The sequence below is a fragment of the Dermacentor silvarum genome, chromosome 9 (genome assembly GCF_013339745.2).
Source record: "Dermacentor silvarum isolate Dsil-2018 chromosome 9, BIME_Dsil_1.4, whole genome shotgun sequence".
NCBI classification, from domain to species: Eukaryota; Metazoa; Arthropoda; class Arachnida; order Ixodida; family Ixodidae; genus Dermacentor; species Dermacentor silvarum.
Window position 1 is genome coordinate 136,175,088 of NC_051162.1, and position 17,631 is coordinate 136,192,718.

The following is a 17,631-nucleotide window of genomic DNA, read 5'->3' on the forward strand; positions in this document are numbered from 1 at the left end:
ACATGTTCTTTATCTAGCATTTTTGTATACCTATCATTATTTTTCTTTTTCAAAAATTTACCTTGTACCGCTGCCTATGATTTTAAGAGATCAGGTCGCATCCATCTTTTCCCTACTTTTTTTCCACCAGTACTCTAATCGTTTCTTGCTGATCTCTACGGCTGATCTGTTTATGTTTCCTTCCACTTTAAACCCAAGCGCTTCTGGGAGTTGCACGTTACCTACGGTTCTCGCTGGGTGGATCCCGTCGCATTCCATTAGGATGTGCTGAGTGGTCTCTGGATCTTTACTGCAGCATACACATGTCTCATCTAATTCCGAATATTTGTTCCGATATGTTTTCGTCCTTAGGCAACCGGCTCGAGCCTCAAATAGCAAGGCACTGCCCTTTGTGTTATCGTACAGATTTTCCCTTCTAATTTCTTTCTTCTCATTCTTGTAAATCTCCATTGTCCTTTTCGTTTCCATTCTTTGCATCCAATTCACGGTCTCTATTTCTCTCACTTTCTTTCTGATGACCCCTGGTTGTCTATTTACAGTTTCGATTATCCTGTACTTGGTTGCCAACTTCCTTGACCTCTTCCTCCACTCTGTGTCCACGGAGCTGTGTCCACGGGCCGGAGCTAGGGTTCCTCGATGCGTGCGCCCCCCTCCGCCGGGGGGAGGCGCACGCATCGAGGAACCCTAGCTCCGGCCGTCCCATTCGGACGGAGAGGGTGTAATTGCGGAAAGGGGCGTGGTCGCTGCTTTCGCCGCACCGCGGCGCGCGCCTCCCACCCCTCATAGGGTGCCTCGATGTCCTCCTCGCCCGCAGCGGCGGGCGAGGAGGACATCGAGGCACCCTAACTCCTCAACTCCCTTGCTACGGCTATGGTGGCTAGAAGGGCCATACTACGGCTGCGCGCGAGACGATTTGCGCTATAATTCGCGCTATAATGAAAATATCGCTTTATAAGAAACCGCGAGAAATTGTGCCGAATAAAAAGGCACACAAAAGCACCGATGTCCCTTGACGCTATTTTTTTTTTCCTTCTTTGCACTCCAGCCTCTGTCAGGATGATGCTGCCCGAAACGCGTACACTCGTAAGCCAAAGTTTTGCAGGAAAATTATTTCCGCGCGCTCAAGCGCAGCATGCCAATGGAAAGCCTGCACGCGAGAGAAGGCATTCGAGCTCTATCTGCTATTGGTATTGGCTATTGGTTATAAAGATATGCAGATGGGACACCGATAAAAAAAATCCTCATCAAGGCAAAGCACTTGGAAGCGCGCCGCGAGTAACACTTTATGAACGCAAGCGTAGCTGAGTCTCAGCTCGTGTGACACAATATGGCGGCGCCAGCGGGGTTGTCTCCACCCTGGACGGCGGCGCTGGGAATCGAGGCACCCTAAGATGATGATGATGATGATGATTTATTGGCATCCCCTTTGAAACGGGGTGGCGACAAATAGTCACCTAGCCTGCTTGATTTAATCAGGTATACTACACATGTTCTTTATCTCGCATTTTTGTATACCTTTTTCAAAATTTTACCTTGTACCGCTGCCTATGATTTTAAGAGATCAGGTCGTATCCATCTTTTCCTTGCTTTTTTTCCACCAGTACTTTAATCGTCTCTTACTGATCTCTACGGCTGATCTGTTTATGTTTCCTTCCACCCAAGCGCTTTTGGTAGTTGCACGTTACCTACGGTTCTCGCTGGGTGGATCCCGTCGCATTCCATTAGGATGTGCTGAGTGGTCTCTGGATCTTTACTGCAGCATACACATGTCTCATCTAGTTCCGAATATTTGTTCCGATATGTTTTCGTCCTTAGGCAACCGGCTCGAGCCTCAAATAGCAAGGCACTGCCCTTTGTGTTATCGTACAGATTTTCCCTTCTAATTTCTTTCTTCTCATTCTTGTAAATCTCCATTGTCCTTTTCGTTTCCATTCTTTGCATCCAACTCACGGTCTCTATTTCTCTCACTTTCTTTCTGATGACCCCTGGTTGTCTATTTACAGTTTCGATTATCCTGTACTTGGTTGCCAACTTCCTTGACCTCTTCCTCCATTCTGTGTCCACGCTTTTCATGTAGAGATACTTGTGCACTTTAGCCGCCCATTTATTTTCATCCATGTTCCTGAGCCTTTCTTCAAAACTAATTTTGCTTTGTGCTTCTCTGACTTCAAAAGAGGCCCAACCCATGTCTCCATGCACTGCCTCATTTGTCGTATTACCGTGTGCTCCCAAAGCCAACCGGCCTACTGATCTTTGGTTAACTTCTAAACCCGCCAATATATCCGATTTTAAGCATATAATGGCATTTGCGAATGTTAGCGCTGGCACCATTACTCCTTTCCAGATTCCACGCACCACCTCATACTTATTGTGGCCCCACAGTGCTCTGTGTTTCATTAATGCTGCATTCCGCTTCCCCTTTATTTTCAGATTATCTTGGTGGTTGCTTGAGTAATTCTTTCCTTCGTTTATGTGTACGCCGAGGTACTTATATTGCTTCACTATGGGTATTACTTGCTGTTGAATTGACACCACGAAGTTACTCGTGTGTTCATTAAAGATCATAATCCCTGATTTCTCTGTGCTAAACTTAAGGCCTAGATTTGTCGCTGCGTTCCCACAGATATTCGCAAGTATCTGTAAATCTTTTTTATTGTCCGCTAGTAGCACAATGTCGTCTGCGTACATCGATCCAGGGACCTTCTGTTGCACCATTTGTCCATTACGCATGTAGGATAAATCAAAACCTAATTCGCTGTTTTCCAGTCGTCTTTCTATGCCCTTGACGTAAAGCGTGAACAACAATGGTGACAGAGGGCATCCTTGCTTCAATCCTTGGTGAATTCCCACCATTTCATTTCCTTTTCGGCCTTCCCATGCCACTTGTACTTGGTTGTCTCGATATATCTCCCTCAGCAGCTCCACGAAATCGTCATCTATGCCTTCGTATTGAAGAATATCCCACAACAATTCCCTGTCTACGTTGTCATAAGCTCCTTTAATATCTAGAAATGCTACCCATAAAGGTCTTTTCTGAGCTACTGAAATCTCTATGCACTGAGTTAGTACAAACATATTGTCTTCTAAGCGTCTGCCTGGCCTGAACCCATTCTGTAGTTCCCCCAATACACCGTTTTCCTCCACCCACTTCGACAGTTCTAATTTTATGGCTTGCATTGCCATTCTATATATCACCGACGTTACTGTAACTGGCCTGTACGAGCTCGTCTTATCCTTATCTCCTTTGCCTTTGTAGATGAGATTCATCTTGCTTTCACGCCATGCAACGGGAATATTCTTTGTTCTAATCACTTGCTCTATGGCATTAGTCAGCAGTGCCTTGCTTTTTGGACCGAGGTTTTTGATTAGCTGTATTGGGATTTCATCGGGTCCTGCTGCCGTGTTGTTAGGGACATTTTCTGCTGCCTTTTTCCAATAGAAGCTTTCTATGCTGAATTTTGATCTCTCAAGCCTCTCTGTTGTTGCTGGATCTGTTGTCTGAACTACACTTTTTCTCGTACCGAAGTTATGCCTGATAACGTCTGTGATGTACCGCAGCGCATCATCGCCTTCATAGATGTTACCGTCTTCATCCCTTATAGCCGTTTGCGAGTTTCTAGTTGGAGCTCCGAGTGCTTTTATATGGTTCCAGAATCTTTTTGGGGCGCCTTTGTCTCTTTTGTGAATGTTATGCACCCAACGTTCACTTGCGCATTTAATTTTCTCTTGCACGAGCTCACTCGCAACCCTTTTCTTTTCTCTGTATGTATTCCATCTAAGGAGCACCTCTTCTTCTTGTAATCCCAACTTTTTGGCTTCTCGATGAACCCTAGATGCCTCTTTACGCTCTTCTATAGCTTGTTTAATTTCCTTGTTCCACCACTTACGTGGTTTCCTCTTTCCAATCCAACAATTGTATTGCCGTGTCCGCCTTATTTCATGCTGCCTAACCTCCACCAGTTCCTTATATTCCCAGACTGCTGTAGGAAAAGCCTCAATTTTCTTCTCTATGTTGTTTGCGATCTCTGTTATTTGCTCGTCATTCATTTTTAAAAACTCCGAGGCTATTGGTTCATGTTCTGCGCTGGTATCTCTCCCAAACGTTAATGCTAAACGTCTATGATCGCTTCCCAGGCTATTTTTTCCATTTTCGTCTATTATCATTTGTTCCAGTTGTTCGTAGACCATTTCTGAGACTAAGGCGTAGTCGATACATGACTGCCTGTTTCCGCATTGCCACGTTACCTGTCCATGACACTTATTCTCCCTGTTAACTACTATAAGGTTCTGTTCATCACACAAATTCAGCACTAGAGAGCCGTTGTAATCAGTATATCCGTCTAAATCGTCCATGTGCGCGTTCATATCTCCCACTAATATCACCTGGCCCGAGTTACTGAACTCATTAATATCGCTTCTAATGCAATCGACCAATTCCTTATTTTTTTCCCTGCTATCACTATCTGTCCTTAGGTAAGCTACTCCCAGCCACGTCTTTTTACCTTGCCATGTACCACTAATCCATAAATGCTCTTTACATGTCTCGTTTACCCTTCGCCACTTCAGACCTCGCCTAATTAGTACGCCTACGCCTCCGCCTTTCCTTTACCCGGTCATTCTGTTGCACCCTTCCCATACAAAGTTGTCAATAACAGGCGGCTGCTCCAAATCTCGTAGATGCGTTTCGGTCAAGGCGTACACGCTAATCGCTTCATCATTCAGTTGCGTTTGAATTTCCAGCCATTTTTCCTGCTTACGACCACCCTGCATGTTATTGTAGCAAATTTTACCTTCTCTATTCTTATCCTTTCTGCGTCTTTTCCTGACTCCTGGTCGCCTAATTCTGCCCTTTACTGGTGTTTCGCTATGTTCAATACTCAATCCTGCTTCCTGATTGCCTGGGGCCCGCCTAAAAAAGCTACAGCTCGTGCCGCGAATCGACTTCCGACCGGTATTGCTACACTTTCACTAAAATGTATCCCGTCACGCACAAAAGCGCCTTCGCGGCCTGCTCGGTGCACTTCTCGGTTGATATCAATGACCGTAAAATTCATTGCTTTAGCTAGAGTCCAAATTTTCCTGTTTACAGCAAGAACTGCCCTTTCAATTTTATAACCCTGCCTTTCAACCTCTGGCACCGTGCACACCGCGATTTGTACTTCTTTTGAAACATTCCGCAGATCGGTGACCCCTTTGGCTATTTGCTTTGTGATTCCTGCTCCTCGTCCGTTCAGTACGTCAATCACTCCGCCCATTATCACCACTAGGTGTCTCTCCTCCATTGTGTCCCACATGCGTTCCTTGGCCTTCGCTATCACCTCTCTAATCGGCTTTCCGGGAAGCGCGCTAACCTGGACTCGTTCGTCTGCCCCTACCCTCTCTGCTATCGCCGGTTCTACTTTACGCATGTTGGAATCCCCAACAAAGACAACTCGACGCTTTCCTTCCCCCTCACCGCCGAAAGCTGCCCCCGAAGTCACAATGCCCTCCCCTCCTTTCTTAACCTTGCCCTTGGCTTTGTTTTCTTCCCCGGCCGCGTCAGTGGTATCCCCTTCGTGATTATCACTGACGTTTCCGCCACTGCTTCCCGGCGTGGCGGGTTCGGCTGTCTCTGCACTCGCATCGGAGCCAGCTCCGTTCGCGGTGCTCGCCTCGATGCGTTCATCATTGCTTTGCAGAATGGTGGCGCTCAGCTGGATTTCTGCGTTAGCTAGCTTTTCTTCTGCCTCCTTCCTCTGCTTCTGCTCGATTTCAAGTTCCTTTTCTAGCTTTCCAACCCGCTTAGCTAACTTATCTTTGTCTTGCTCTAGGCGGTCTAGCCGCGACCCTAGCACACACATCCTACAGATAAAATCTGCACCATTCGCTTCGCGTGTTGACTTAAACCGCGTTTCTTCCAGCGCGTAGGAACGCTCGCACTCAGAACAACGCACGCGTGGGTTCCCCCTAGTACCACCCATCATCTCGTACTAACAAGGCGTAGATGTGGGAAAAAAAAATTATTTACCTACTTTTATCTAAGCGAGAAGACCAAGAAAGTGAGAAAGCCTTAAAATAATTTATAAAGATTGCTTGGCTAAGCTAACCCTCCTAAAAAAACCAAAAAAGTGAAATATAAAATAACAAAACTTATCTCTTTGGCACGCTGCTCCTGCTGCGCTGAAATGGCACCTCGACTCGACACGTCCGCTCCCGTCGGCTTCACTCGTGAGAGTCGGACGTCACACAGGGGTGGGAGCACAGCGCCGCCTCACGGCGCGCGGGGCAACTTCCCCAATTACATGTTTTCAATGGGGCGCGCGTCGAATGGGACGGCCGTAGCAACCCCGCCGCGCGCGCCGATCCAGGCGGCCGTTACAGTGGCTAGAATAGGGAAGTGTGACGAAGGCCCCGCCGCTCGCGTGCGCGTTTCAGATGCAGCCGCAAGGCGGCGCTGACGCTTGTATTCAACGGCTGAACACCTCATACTTTTCTGTAAGGGGCTTAACCCTACAGTGCAAGGCAACGGGGCTGATTTTTTCAAAGCATTGGGGTTTAGGGACAGTGAAGGCAAAATAGACTTTAAGCGGGTAGAAATAACCAAACAGAGGTTATCTGATTGGTGGATAAAACTAAGGCAGGGGTGAAATTTCACCCACCACAAAGTACAAATTATGTTAATAGCCATGGCTAGGTGGCGTATGCCACCGCCCGATTTAAAGGGTTCAGCCTCATCCATCCATCCATCCATCCACGTCGCCCGACCAGGCCCGATGATCGACTAGCCGGATAAGCGCCCCGATTCGCGATGCGAATTACCTTTTCTTTACCTCGAATGGCACATCTTGCTCAGCCACTCGTGTTCGCGAAGATCGCAGCAATATTATAGCGACATATGAGCCCTATAAATTCGCGTACAACATGTCATTTGCTTGCGAGATCTAGGCCGTCTTGGCATGTTTACCTCGTAGGCCGCGCGGACACGCCTCGAGTTTTGCTTCACTGCGGTCTTACTTTACGCAGAAATTACTGTCTATAAACGCACGCTTGAACGAAAACAACTGTTCTTGCTTGCAAAGATGAATTGAGTCCGAGTTGTTCGTTAAAGAAAGATGCAATCGGATTTCACTTAAATATATGTAACTACCCTTAATTGGCATGCACCGATGATTATGTTACATAAGAGTTGCCTTGGCTCGCTCAATATTTTCACGTTTGCAAGATTTCTTGAAAACTGGTATGTTATAAGCAAAATATGGTGCAATTATTGATCATTTTTGCAGCTTCAAAGCACTGCATGATTGCTGTCTTCTGTTTGGGTGGGAGCTTCTCGATCTTCTTCTTCAGTGCACTTTCTTCAATCGCGTGATTTGCCTGTTTTTGCTGCGCGAGAGCCTCGTCCAAGCTTTTCGCTTTGGCTCTTAGGCGGCGCGCCGTAGCTTGGGTCCTTGCCTATAGCTTCCTGGCGTAATTTTCCTTACGCTTTAGCTGCCTAGGTCGACACCTCTGGTTGAGCAATAGCCTTCTGAGGTACTTGGAGGCGATGCAGCACTTCTCAGGGCCACTTACAAGCCCCTTGCACTTCGTGGGGTAGAGGCTTTCATACCAGCTTGTCATGTTGGAGCTGCGCGCAAGAGGGAACTCCACCGACCGCGCAGCGTCAGAACAGAGCTGCATGCTGTCAACAGCCTCTAGGAGGGATGGAGGATCGCAGTGCTCATCAAGTGAGAGCTCGACACCACGTACAAACACTTAGTGTTCGATCATGCTGTCCCCGCAACGAAACAGCACAAGCTTTTGGGCGCGAAGCAAGCTCATGATTGGCCCCAGTATGCAGACGCTATATGCGACAAAAAGGGAAGTTTCAGAAAAAAAATGTGGTTGATCCCTCTTATATAGGAATCGGTATAGAACACGAAAGTGAAACGTGTCTTCACAGAAGTAGTGTAATGTTTATTGCACATTGATATATAATGTCTATTGGTGTTTTGTGGCTAAAGCGCCCTTAGGCGTTGATGCACCCACGCTGACGCCTGGTGGCACGTCTCCTCCATCACGACTACCAACGTCGATGACCATGAGCAACCGTCGTGCATATGGAAGCTGCACTACGCTGCACAAGCTAGCACAACGCGAAAGACGAAGCACGTAACTGACACACTAATACAACGCGCAAGACAAAGCACGTAACTGAATCGTCACCGAGTCAAATCAGCGCGTACAGCGCGTCGTAATTGCAGCCTCCGCGATGAACTTCAGAAACATTTTCAGAGCTAATTGCGGAGGCCACGCTCCGCTGTGCTGAGTACGGTGAATGCCACCTAGGTGGCGTTGGTAGTGCTTCTTGATGCCAGCGTCCCTTCGAATGCTGGCATCGAGGCGTCGTAGTGCTGAGACCACCGAAGCGTTCACTGTCGGTGCGCGTTAGTGTCATAATGCAGTACTTCTCTTTTCTGCTCGTGACTTTCTGCCGTCCTCGACTGCGCTTCCCTTCTCTTGGTATCCATTCTGTAACCCTAATGGTCCACCGGTTATCCATCCTACGCATTACATTAACAAAGAAGCTCGAGAACAAGTTAAGGACCGCACAAAGAGCAATGGAACGAAAAATCTTAGGAGTAACGTTAAGAGACAAGAAGAGAGCGGTGTGGATCAGAGAACAAACGGGGGTAGACGATATTCTAGTTGACATTAAGCGGAAGAAATGGAGCTGGGCAGGCGTCTGTGTAGCTCTCTGCAAATGCGTTTGTGGCGCAATGGGTTAAACGCTCGGCGATCTATCGTCGCGGACCGAGAGGTCGTGGGTTCGATTTCCAAATTTTGCATGTTTGTGGAACTTTTTCTTCTGGTTTCTTTCTTTGTATTATGTTCTATGACGTATTTCCGTGACGGAAATACGTCACGGTATTACCTTGCGGTGACGTGGTACTTAATATATCCAAAATTATCGTGATGCTGGCTAATAGCACCCAAAATATCAGGCTCGTAGCAGACGCCCGCCGCCTTGGCGCGGCTTCCGCAGCGGAGAAAGCCCACGGATGGATGGATGGATGGATGGATGGATGGATGGATGAGGCTGAACCCTTTAAATCGGGCGGTGGCATACGCCACCTAGCCATGACTATTAACATAATTTGTACTTTGTGGTGGGTGAAATTTCACCCCTGCCTTAATTTTATCCACCAATCAGATAACCTCTGTTTGGTTATTTCTACCCGCTTAAAGTCTATTTTGCCTTCACTGTCCCTAAACCCCAATGCTTTGAAAAAATCAGCCCCGTTGCCTTGCACTGTAGGGTTAAGCCCCTTACAGAAAAGTATCAGGTGTCCAGCCGTTTCCTCTTCTTCTCCACACGCACAGCACAACGTGTCTATACCTTGGTACTTGACTCGGTACATCTTAGTCCGCAATACTCCCGTCCTGGCTTCAAACAACAAAGAGCTTCCCCTAGAATTATCGTAGATATTTTCTTTGGCAATTTCTTGCTTGAAAGTTCGGTATGTGCCCAGTGCTGATTTCGTCTGCATCCCTGTTTTCCACAGAGCCCTCTCTGTTTCCTTAACCTTTTTCTTAACCGCTGTTTCCTGGTTTGCACCCCTCCTGCAGTCCAAATATTTGATTGACAGTTTTCTGGTCAGCTTCCTCCATTTTGTATCAACATTCCTCATGTACAAATAACTGAAAACTCTCCTTGCCCACCGCTTTTCTGCCATCTCTCTCAATCGCTCCTCAAATTCTATCTTGCTGCTGGCTTCCCTGCCCTCGAATGACGTCCATCCCATGTCACCCTGTACCCCCTGATTTGGTGTATTTCCGTGTGCTCCCAGAGCCAGTCTACCTACCCCTCGCTGCTTAACTTCCAACCTTGCTCGAACCTCTGATCTCATGCACAGGACCGCATTGCCGAAAGTCAAACTAGGGACCATCACCCCTTTCCAAATCCCTCTCACCACTTCGTACCTATTGTAATTCCACAGTGCCCTATTTTTCATCACAGCTGCATTTCTGCTACCTTTAGCCGTCACATATTTTTCATGTACCGTTAGGTACTCAGCCAATTAGGTACCGAACCACGGGTTCGGTACGGCAGCGCCGCGGTGCGGGAGTTCACAAGAAAAGGTCCTCGCTCCTCCCATGCATTCGCGCAGCGCTTTGGACACTCTCCAACACACTCGCTTGGGTTTAAAGTGGAAGGAAACATCAACATATCAGCCGTAGAGATAAGCAAGAGACGATTAGAGTACTGGTGGAAAAAAAAAAGCAGGGAAAAGATGGATACGACCTGATCTCTTAAAATCATAGGTAGCGTCACAAGGTAAATTTTTGAAAAAGAAAAGGATAATGAGAGGTGTTCAAAAATGCTAGATAAAGAACATGTATAGTATACCTGATTAAATCAAGCAGGCTAGGTGACTATTTGTCGCCGCCCCGTTTCAAAGGGGATGCCAATAAACCACCATCACCATCAATATTCTAGGTCACTCTAACCGCGCCAAACGCGGACGCGGTGCAGTCTGGGTAACGTCGTCGGCGCGAAATGCAGCATGCATTTCGCGCCGGCTGCTGCATCCGGGAAAATAATCAGGAAAGAAATACACGTTTAACAACAACAATACCATTATTTCACTAAAGTTTCGGCAGGTAGCCTGGCCTTCATCGGAGTTTCCTTTTCTCACCACTACTCGCAGGACAGTGTTAACGTTCCGCATGTAACCGACTCACTGTCTGCCAACGCACACTCACCCGTTTTTACATTTCTATAGTAGCCCTGTCAGACACTGTAAGACGGGCATCCCGTACAGCCAAGCACACCGCTTTAAGCGTATATGTTCGACAAAAGATATCAATGCTAATTGTGCGCTAATTAAAGAAGTCCTTCATAAGCAGAAATGTCCGGAGGAGATGCTGTAACTCGAGCTGGCAAGCTCAACCAAGTCGACACACTTAAAGCTAAATCACCTAATAGTGAACAATAGACGCATCTAATCCTTACCCACTCTGCGTCGGTGCCGAAGGTTTCAGCTATTTTTAGAAAGCACCATAACATCCTTGCTCAAAGTGATCGCCTTAAGCGCATATTTGTGGAACCGCCCCGCATCGTGCATAGGAAAAATAAAAATTTACTCGATACTTTGAAAGTCAACCCTAAATCCTAACCGCGGTACAGGCTGTATGCTTTGCAATAAATCACGTTGCCAGGTCTGTCCTCGCATGAGAACTACACAGAAAGCAATCAGCTCCGCGTTCAACTTCTCTTTTCAAATTAAAGATAATGTTACTTGTGACACCACCAATGTGGCCTACCTTCTTGAATGCATTATCTGTTATCGACAGTATATTGGTCAGACAGAGACACCTTCAGGATGTGATTTAATAACCACAGGTCACACACAAAAGCTCTTTTGAACATTCCCGTAACCAACCATCTCAATATTCCTGGTCTCTCTTTCAATGACCTAAACGCGGCAATATTGGAATCAGGCTTTCGCTCACACCTAGACCCGGAAATTCGTGAGTCATACCTTATTTAGAAGTTTAACATCACCCCCTTGGGTATTAATGAAAGCACCGGGAAACTCACGTGCTTGCCTTCTGATTAGAACAATGTTGTTATATACAGTGTGTCCCGACTCCCAACTATCATGTACCAACATTGAAAAATGTGCAAATGCCACGTATCTGGACAGAAGCAAGGTAATGTTTGCCGTTGCTTGGAGATACTCCGATTATTTCTTGCATTCCGCCTAATTCCATAATGAGTCCTAATTATTACGTATTAATTTCCAGTGTAATGTATACCGCTTAGAGTATTCCAGCTTAATAAGTACATTCGTGCTAAATGCCACAGGCAATTTTATTGCGATAAGCAATTATATGAACACTCCAAGCGCATTTTTGCCGTCGCCGTAGTGGTCGCCGTGAGGTTTCGTATAAAGTCCAACGACGATAAAATCGTCGCCGCAAGTCACATGCTGCATGTGCGAGTGAAAATGCGCGAGGGGAGCCGACGCTCGCAGCTCAATCTGGCACGCGCGAGAGAGGAAGTGGGAGAGCAAACGCGAAGTCTTCCCTCGCGCGGAAGGCGGTGGGGGGATGGGAGGGAGGGGGGCGGCGTTGTGCTCCGGCACCACCGGGCGCAAAAGGAACTGGCGATCGGGGCTCAATCTCGCACACGAAAGGAGGAAAGCGGAGAGACAGCGCGGTAGGGAGGTGCTGCGGCTTCTACTCCGCCAGTAACTGCGTACTTCTCGCGGCCGCGCGCGGTCGCGCGCCGTATCTTAAAGGAACATGAAGACGGTAGACTTTGTGCGCGCTGTGTTTTCGCCGCTCAGTTTCCGTTGAAGCGATAGACTACATGAAGGCCACTTCGCTCGATGCTGCCGCCGCGCTTGTTCACGCCAGCGTATTGACAGCGAGTGTCCGCAGTTGTCGAGTGTGATGTGTTCATATTTGCTTGTGCGCGCTGACACCGTGCTTGTTAATTCAGTTAGTAAGCGAATATTTCCAAGTTTATACGGCCGATAAAACTATTATCCTTATATAGATAAGTTTTGTATATATATATATAGTACAACCATAAAAGCTAAGAGATAAAGATAATGAAGCCAAGAAAATCAAAGAGAAAATCATTTGTTGTCCTAAGTCAAATGTAGGAGCGCGATTAGGCAAAGGGAAATATATGTGCACGAAAGAACAACTTGCCGCCAGTGGGAGCCGAACTCACACGATGCGTTTCTGCTTGTTAAGGCTGTTTCACATGGCGCGATTTTCACTCAGCGACACAGCGAATTCCGTCCCTCAGCGACCGCCGCGACTCCATTGCAACATGTTGGTCGCGCCGTCGCTGAGTCACAGCGACGGCGCGACCAACATGACGGCGTGGCCAACATGACCAACAGTCACGACGGCGCGATGTGGGCGGAGCAACGTGTGACGTAACAGCAGGCGCCGTCGAAAAAGCGCGTGTGAAACGGTGGTGTTGATGAGAAGCGCTTCCCGTGGGCAGCGCGCGTGCGAAGGGACACACCTGTAGCGCTGCACTGCCGATCCGGGCAGCATTACATGTGTAGCGTGCGTTGGAAAATGTGACCCGACTATTACTAACTGAAGCAACAAGCGTGGTGTGAGCGCGCACAAACAAACATGAAGAGATCACACTGAATGACTGCAGACAACGACTGTCAAAACGCTGGCAGGAAGCATACGCCGGTGCGGGCGAAGGTACGTGCGGTCTATCGCTTCAACAGGAACTGAGCCGCGAATGCACGGCTCATAAAGGTCAGAGCCGTGTGGAGATAAGAGACGGTGCGGCGAGCGACGAGCGCGGTTGTTGGCAGAAGAAAAGTGCGCCCCCCCCCCCCCCCCCCCGCTTCCTCCGGCGCTGGCTTCCCGCTTCCTTGCTTGCGCGCGGGAGAGATAAGAGACCGTGCGGCCGAGCGACGAGCGCGGTTGTTGGCACAGTAGAAGTGCCCCCCCCTCCCTCCGGCGAATTGGAGGACGCTTAAGCTTCGCCTTTAAAAGTGGAACGCGACAGCGTTATCGGGCCCCGTTCGCATCGCATTTTGTTTATGAGGGCTTCACTGCAACACAGAACGTGGGAAAGCCAGCTTACAAAGACCAAGCTTACACCAACCCCCTTAAAGTCGTCTTCAGTTTTAAACAGAAATGGATTGCTGGGAAGTCGTTTTTCCAGGGGCAATATAAGTAGTCTTATATTAAAATGTAAAGTACCCTAGCACCATTATTTATTATTTTATAAATTGTTTGCTATTGCCCCGACGCGCGCGCTTGTCCAAAACGCATTAGGCAGGCGAAGTCCCAATTTGACCTGCCAAGGATGCGAGCGCCATCTGGATATCAATTTTGCAAGTAAAGTGCCTGAGCGCGCTGCTGTAGGTCTGGTAGAAATGCTGGAAAAGGGGTTTGTGTTTGCGTTTCTTCGTAACAGAATTACGTTTTCTCGTACATTCAAATTACACTCCGATGCCACCCATGTCTGTAGGTTGTGGTTAAGTTGTACTTTACCATTGTTCTGACGGATTTCACTGTGAGAAATTCAATTTTTGTTCACCAAAACCTTGCACTACGTGGAGAACCCCCGCGGTCGGGGTGGTTGGGGATGATTTCTTTTCGCCATGGACGCCGACATCCACGCCGCCAAATTTTCTGCGACACGGGGAAATATTTTCTGTTTTTAACAGCGCAGCTGTTTAAGCCGGCAGTAATGTGTGCCGCTTGCCACTGCGTTACCTAGCAACCACCTCGTGGAGCGTCGCGCGCTATGCTCGGGAGAGAGAAAGAGAAAATTTGGAGGACGCTTAAGCTTCGCCTTCAAGAGTGGAACGCGAAAGCATTCAAAGATCCTTGACTGTTTCTCACACTTCCCGGCAACTGCAGCTTATGTAACCGTAATGTTTACCGGGAAACGCTGGCGGTGAACGCTATGCACGAAGGCGCGCTTTCGGGTAGAAACGCTGCCTCTTTCGTGAGCCGGCCTTCTTTTATTGTGAGCACCTTTAATATTTCAGCCTGAGAAGATTTAGCATAAAAGGCATGCGCTGTCGGTGTTTTGTTTCATGAGAATTGTTTGTGGGCTGTCACTCTCAAAATTCCAAGGAATAACTTTGTAAAGAATGCAAGACAAAGTGTGAGCAACTTTAGTGGTAAAATATATTTGGAGGGCCTGCATGGTTAGGGATGATTTTCTCGGCCGCGGGCGGCATTGCCGACGCCGACGCCGGATTTTCTGCGACACGGGGCCCTAAACGCGTTAATAAGCGCTTTCCCGTGTTGCCGCGTGTTGGAAGCTCAGCGGAGCAATGTCGCGCGCCAGTTTCAATTATATTTTAAAACAGGACGTACCCAGCAGCGTCTGTGGCTCAGGAGCTTCATGAAAGGAGACGCTGCACGCTATCCGGGTCGGGAGCAGACGCCGCCTTCAACATACGGCACGTATCCACTCGATCGTCTCCGTCGTGAACCTCTTCAAAGCTACAAATGTTGTCATGTGCTTGCACACTAAGTGGTAGCTTCTTCTTCTGCCGAAGCAAATACTCCTCCAGGAGAAGAGTTGTGGCTTCGATATATTAGCGAAAGAAGGAAAGAAACTAGAGTGTACTAAACGAAACCACCCCTCCGACGCCGCACTAGCCCCACGCTCATACTTGCGGTGTTGTGCAGCGTTTCACTCGCCGCGACTGCAGACTAAGCTTTCGTAAAGTCTCAACGCTTTTAAACGTTAAAAATGCTGTAGTTGTTCTATTTTCAAATAATAATAAGATATTTGTATTATTTGACTAGTTTCCATGTTGTTTTTGTTTAGCGATGCAGGGACGGATGCTTCGTGAGCAACCGTCCGCGTCGCTGCCACACTGTCGCATGTGACAGCGAAAATAGCTCTGCGACGTACGCGGCCGAACGATTTTTTTCGCGCCATGTGAAACAGCCTGCTTTACGAATTGAGCTACGATGGAGGCTGCTCCCACGTCCACTTGTTGAGTATTTCAGTATGTGGACAAGATTTTACCTTGGTAGTGTTGACCAGCCCCACTCATGGCCATGTCGGCGGATGTGGCATGGCGTTTGACCACTGGCATCGCGTAGTACGTGAACTTCAGGGGCAGGCAGCTCTCGTATGCTACCTGAAGGCATCGAACCTGAGGGAGCCCACACTCTCGCTATACAATGAATGAGAATAAGGGGTTGTCAGGCACAACCATATTAAGCCAATAGATAATGAAGCCAAGGAAATCACAGAGAATGCGAAGGTTGTGGGTATGACTCCCACCAGCAGTAACTTCTTTCGCCCGTTTTAATTTATCTGATCTCTTTTACATTTTAACAAATGATCTCCCCTATGCTTCCGGGGCAGCACATTTATGCCCTTTTAGGCATTTTTGTGCATGAACGAATACACGGCATCTTCGTGCAGAATACTATTATAGTATTTGCATTATTCGTCCTGGAGGGTAAAAGTGTGAGATGCAAATTTCAAATAAGTGTCAGTCCTTCACTGCCTCCTGTTTTTCTTCGTCCCTATCGCACCATGCGCAGCCACTCTTGGGCTCAGCGAGGAACAGATCCAGATGCAAAAAACTGCCTCCGACTTTGCCGAAAAAGAATTCCTGCCATACATGCAAGAATGGGACGAAAAGGTGAGTGTAATCGTATTTTCTGTGCAGGTTATGTACGTCAGTGGGACGTATAGGTACGTTCTTCCTATGGTGAAAGATGACCATAATTCGAGGCGATCGCGTGACTAAAGATTTGATTCCTTCTCGCATTTTTCCCACTGGGAATCCCATTTACTCTTTAATGAGAAAGAAATGAATTCTGCGGGAAAGAAATGCAAGACGCTTTGACGAGGTGGCAAAGCCTGCGGTGTATAAAGCTGCTGCTATATTCCTTGTCGTGAAAGCAAGAAACTAACCCGTCTTTATCACCCAATCTTCTGCCCGAAGTTAATACCCTCCCGCGCACTTCAATATACAAGAATGTTGTTCCTCCAATTCACGTACGGATAAGGCGTGCGAGGAAAGGGAGCCTGCAAGTTGCCTTCCGAAATCTTTGCGTACGCGGTCCCTGTATACGCTTACTGCGGCAATTCCTTGCAGCTAAGCTGTTGTTGCGACTACAGAAGAATGCACTCGAAAACGAAGGCGCCTAAGCGCAAAAGAAATAAATTTAATTTCTGAACGAGTCATCGTGGTCCAGCTTGGTCTATATGTGCCTGCCGACGTGGAGCACCAGCAGTGGTCAACTGAGTGTAGTGCGAGCTGTTGCTGTGGAGCTGTCCAGCTCACCCTGGGAAGGTTCGATGGGATGTTTGAGCGAGTTTAAAAAAATGTGCAGCAACCATGGAAGACGGTTGTTGAATAGCGTCTGCGGTTCGCAGAGATCAAATGAACACACTAGGAGTCGATAACGGTATTTGGTGATGGCGGCAAAAATTATCGTCGACATGTTTTAAAGCGAACCTGTCTCTGTCTCACTGATTCATCCGTAAGCGCCGAAAACGCACTGCAGGAAGGCCGACTTACACAATGTAACATCTGCGCATCTGCGCACACAATCGTAGAACACTGCATTCGCATTTGTACCGATAAAAACAATGGGAACTGCAACGACACGCTACCCAGAAGAACTGTATAGTATATCTGCATTCAATTGCGCGCGTCACGCAATAGGCAGTCACTATGGGTAGGCCGCGGGTGCGGCGCACGGCGGAGGAAGAGGCTGCCGTACGCGAACGTATAAGCGCGATCCCGTGTGTCGGCAACGGCATGCCGTCCGTGAAAGTGTGAGTGTGTGCGTGCAATCAACGGCTACACCATCTAAAATAAAGGCTATGCAACTTAACGAAACGTGTCTTCATTCAACTTGAACGTTCAAAAAATACGATCCTAAACAAGCAATCAAATGCATCGGGTCGCTCATCATTTCTTGGGTTCGTTGCGTGGTCGTTGGATTCAGTTTGCATGGGCGAAAGTTTCTCTTTCAACCATCTTTCTTTAAGAAAGGGGCTTTTTATTAGACGGCGTGGCAGCGTACACCGGCATGACTGCACGACGATGGCATGACAACGGCTTCTCCGCTCGTTTACTCCGCGGAGGCCTCGACCATTCGGTTTCAAAATCATGCACAACTCACGCA

The 17,631-nt window shown here is 47.9% G+C and overlaps 1 protein-coding gene across 1 annotated transcript in view; it reads left to right on the forward strand.

Annotated features, from left to right (window-relative positions):
* Positions 1–17,631, forward strand: part of LOC119464421 (isobutyryl-CoA dehydrogenase, mitochondrial-like) — a 71,433-nt gene that overhangs the window by 11,975 nt on the left and 41,827 nt on the right. The window contains exon 2 of the mRNA XM_037725381.2: positions 16,033–16,133. Within this exon, the coding sequence (XP_037581309.1) occupies positions 16,033–16,133 (101 nt within the window). The remainder of the gene's footprint in view (positions 1–16,032; positions 16,134–17,631) is intronic.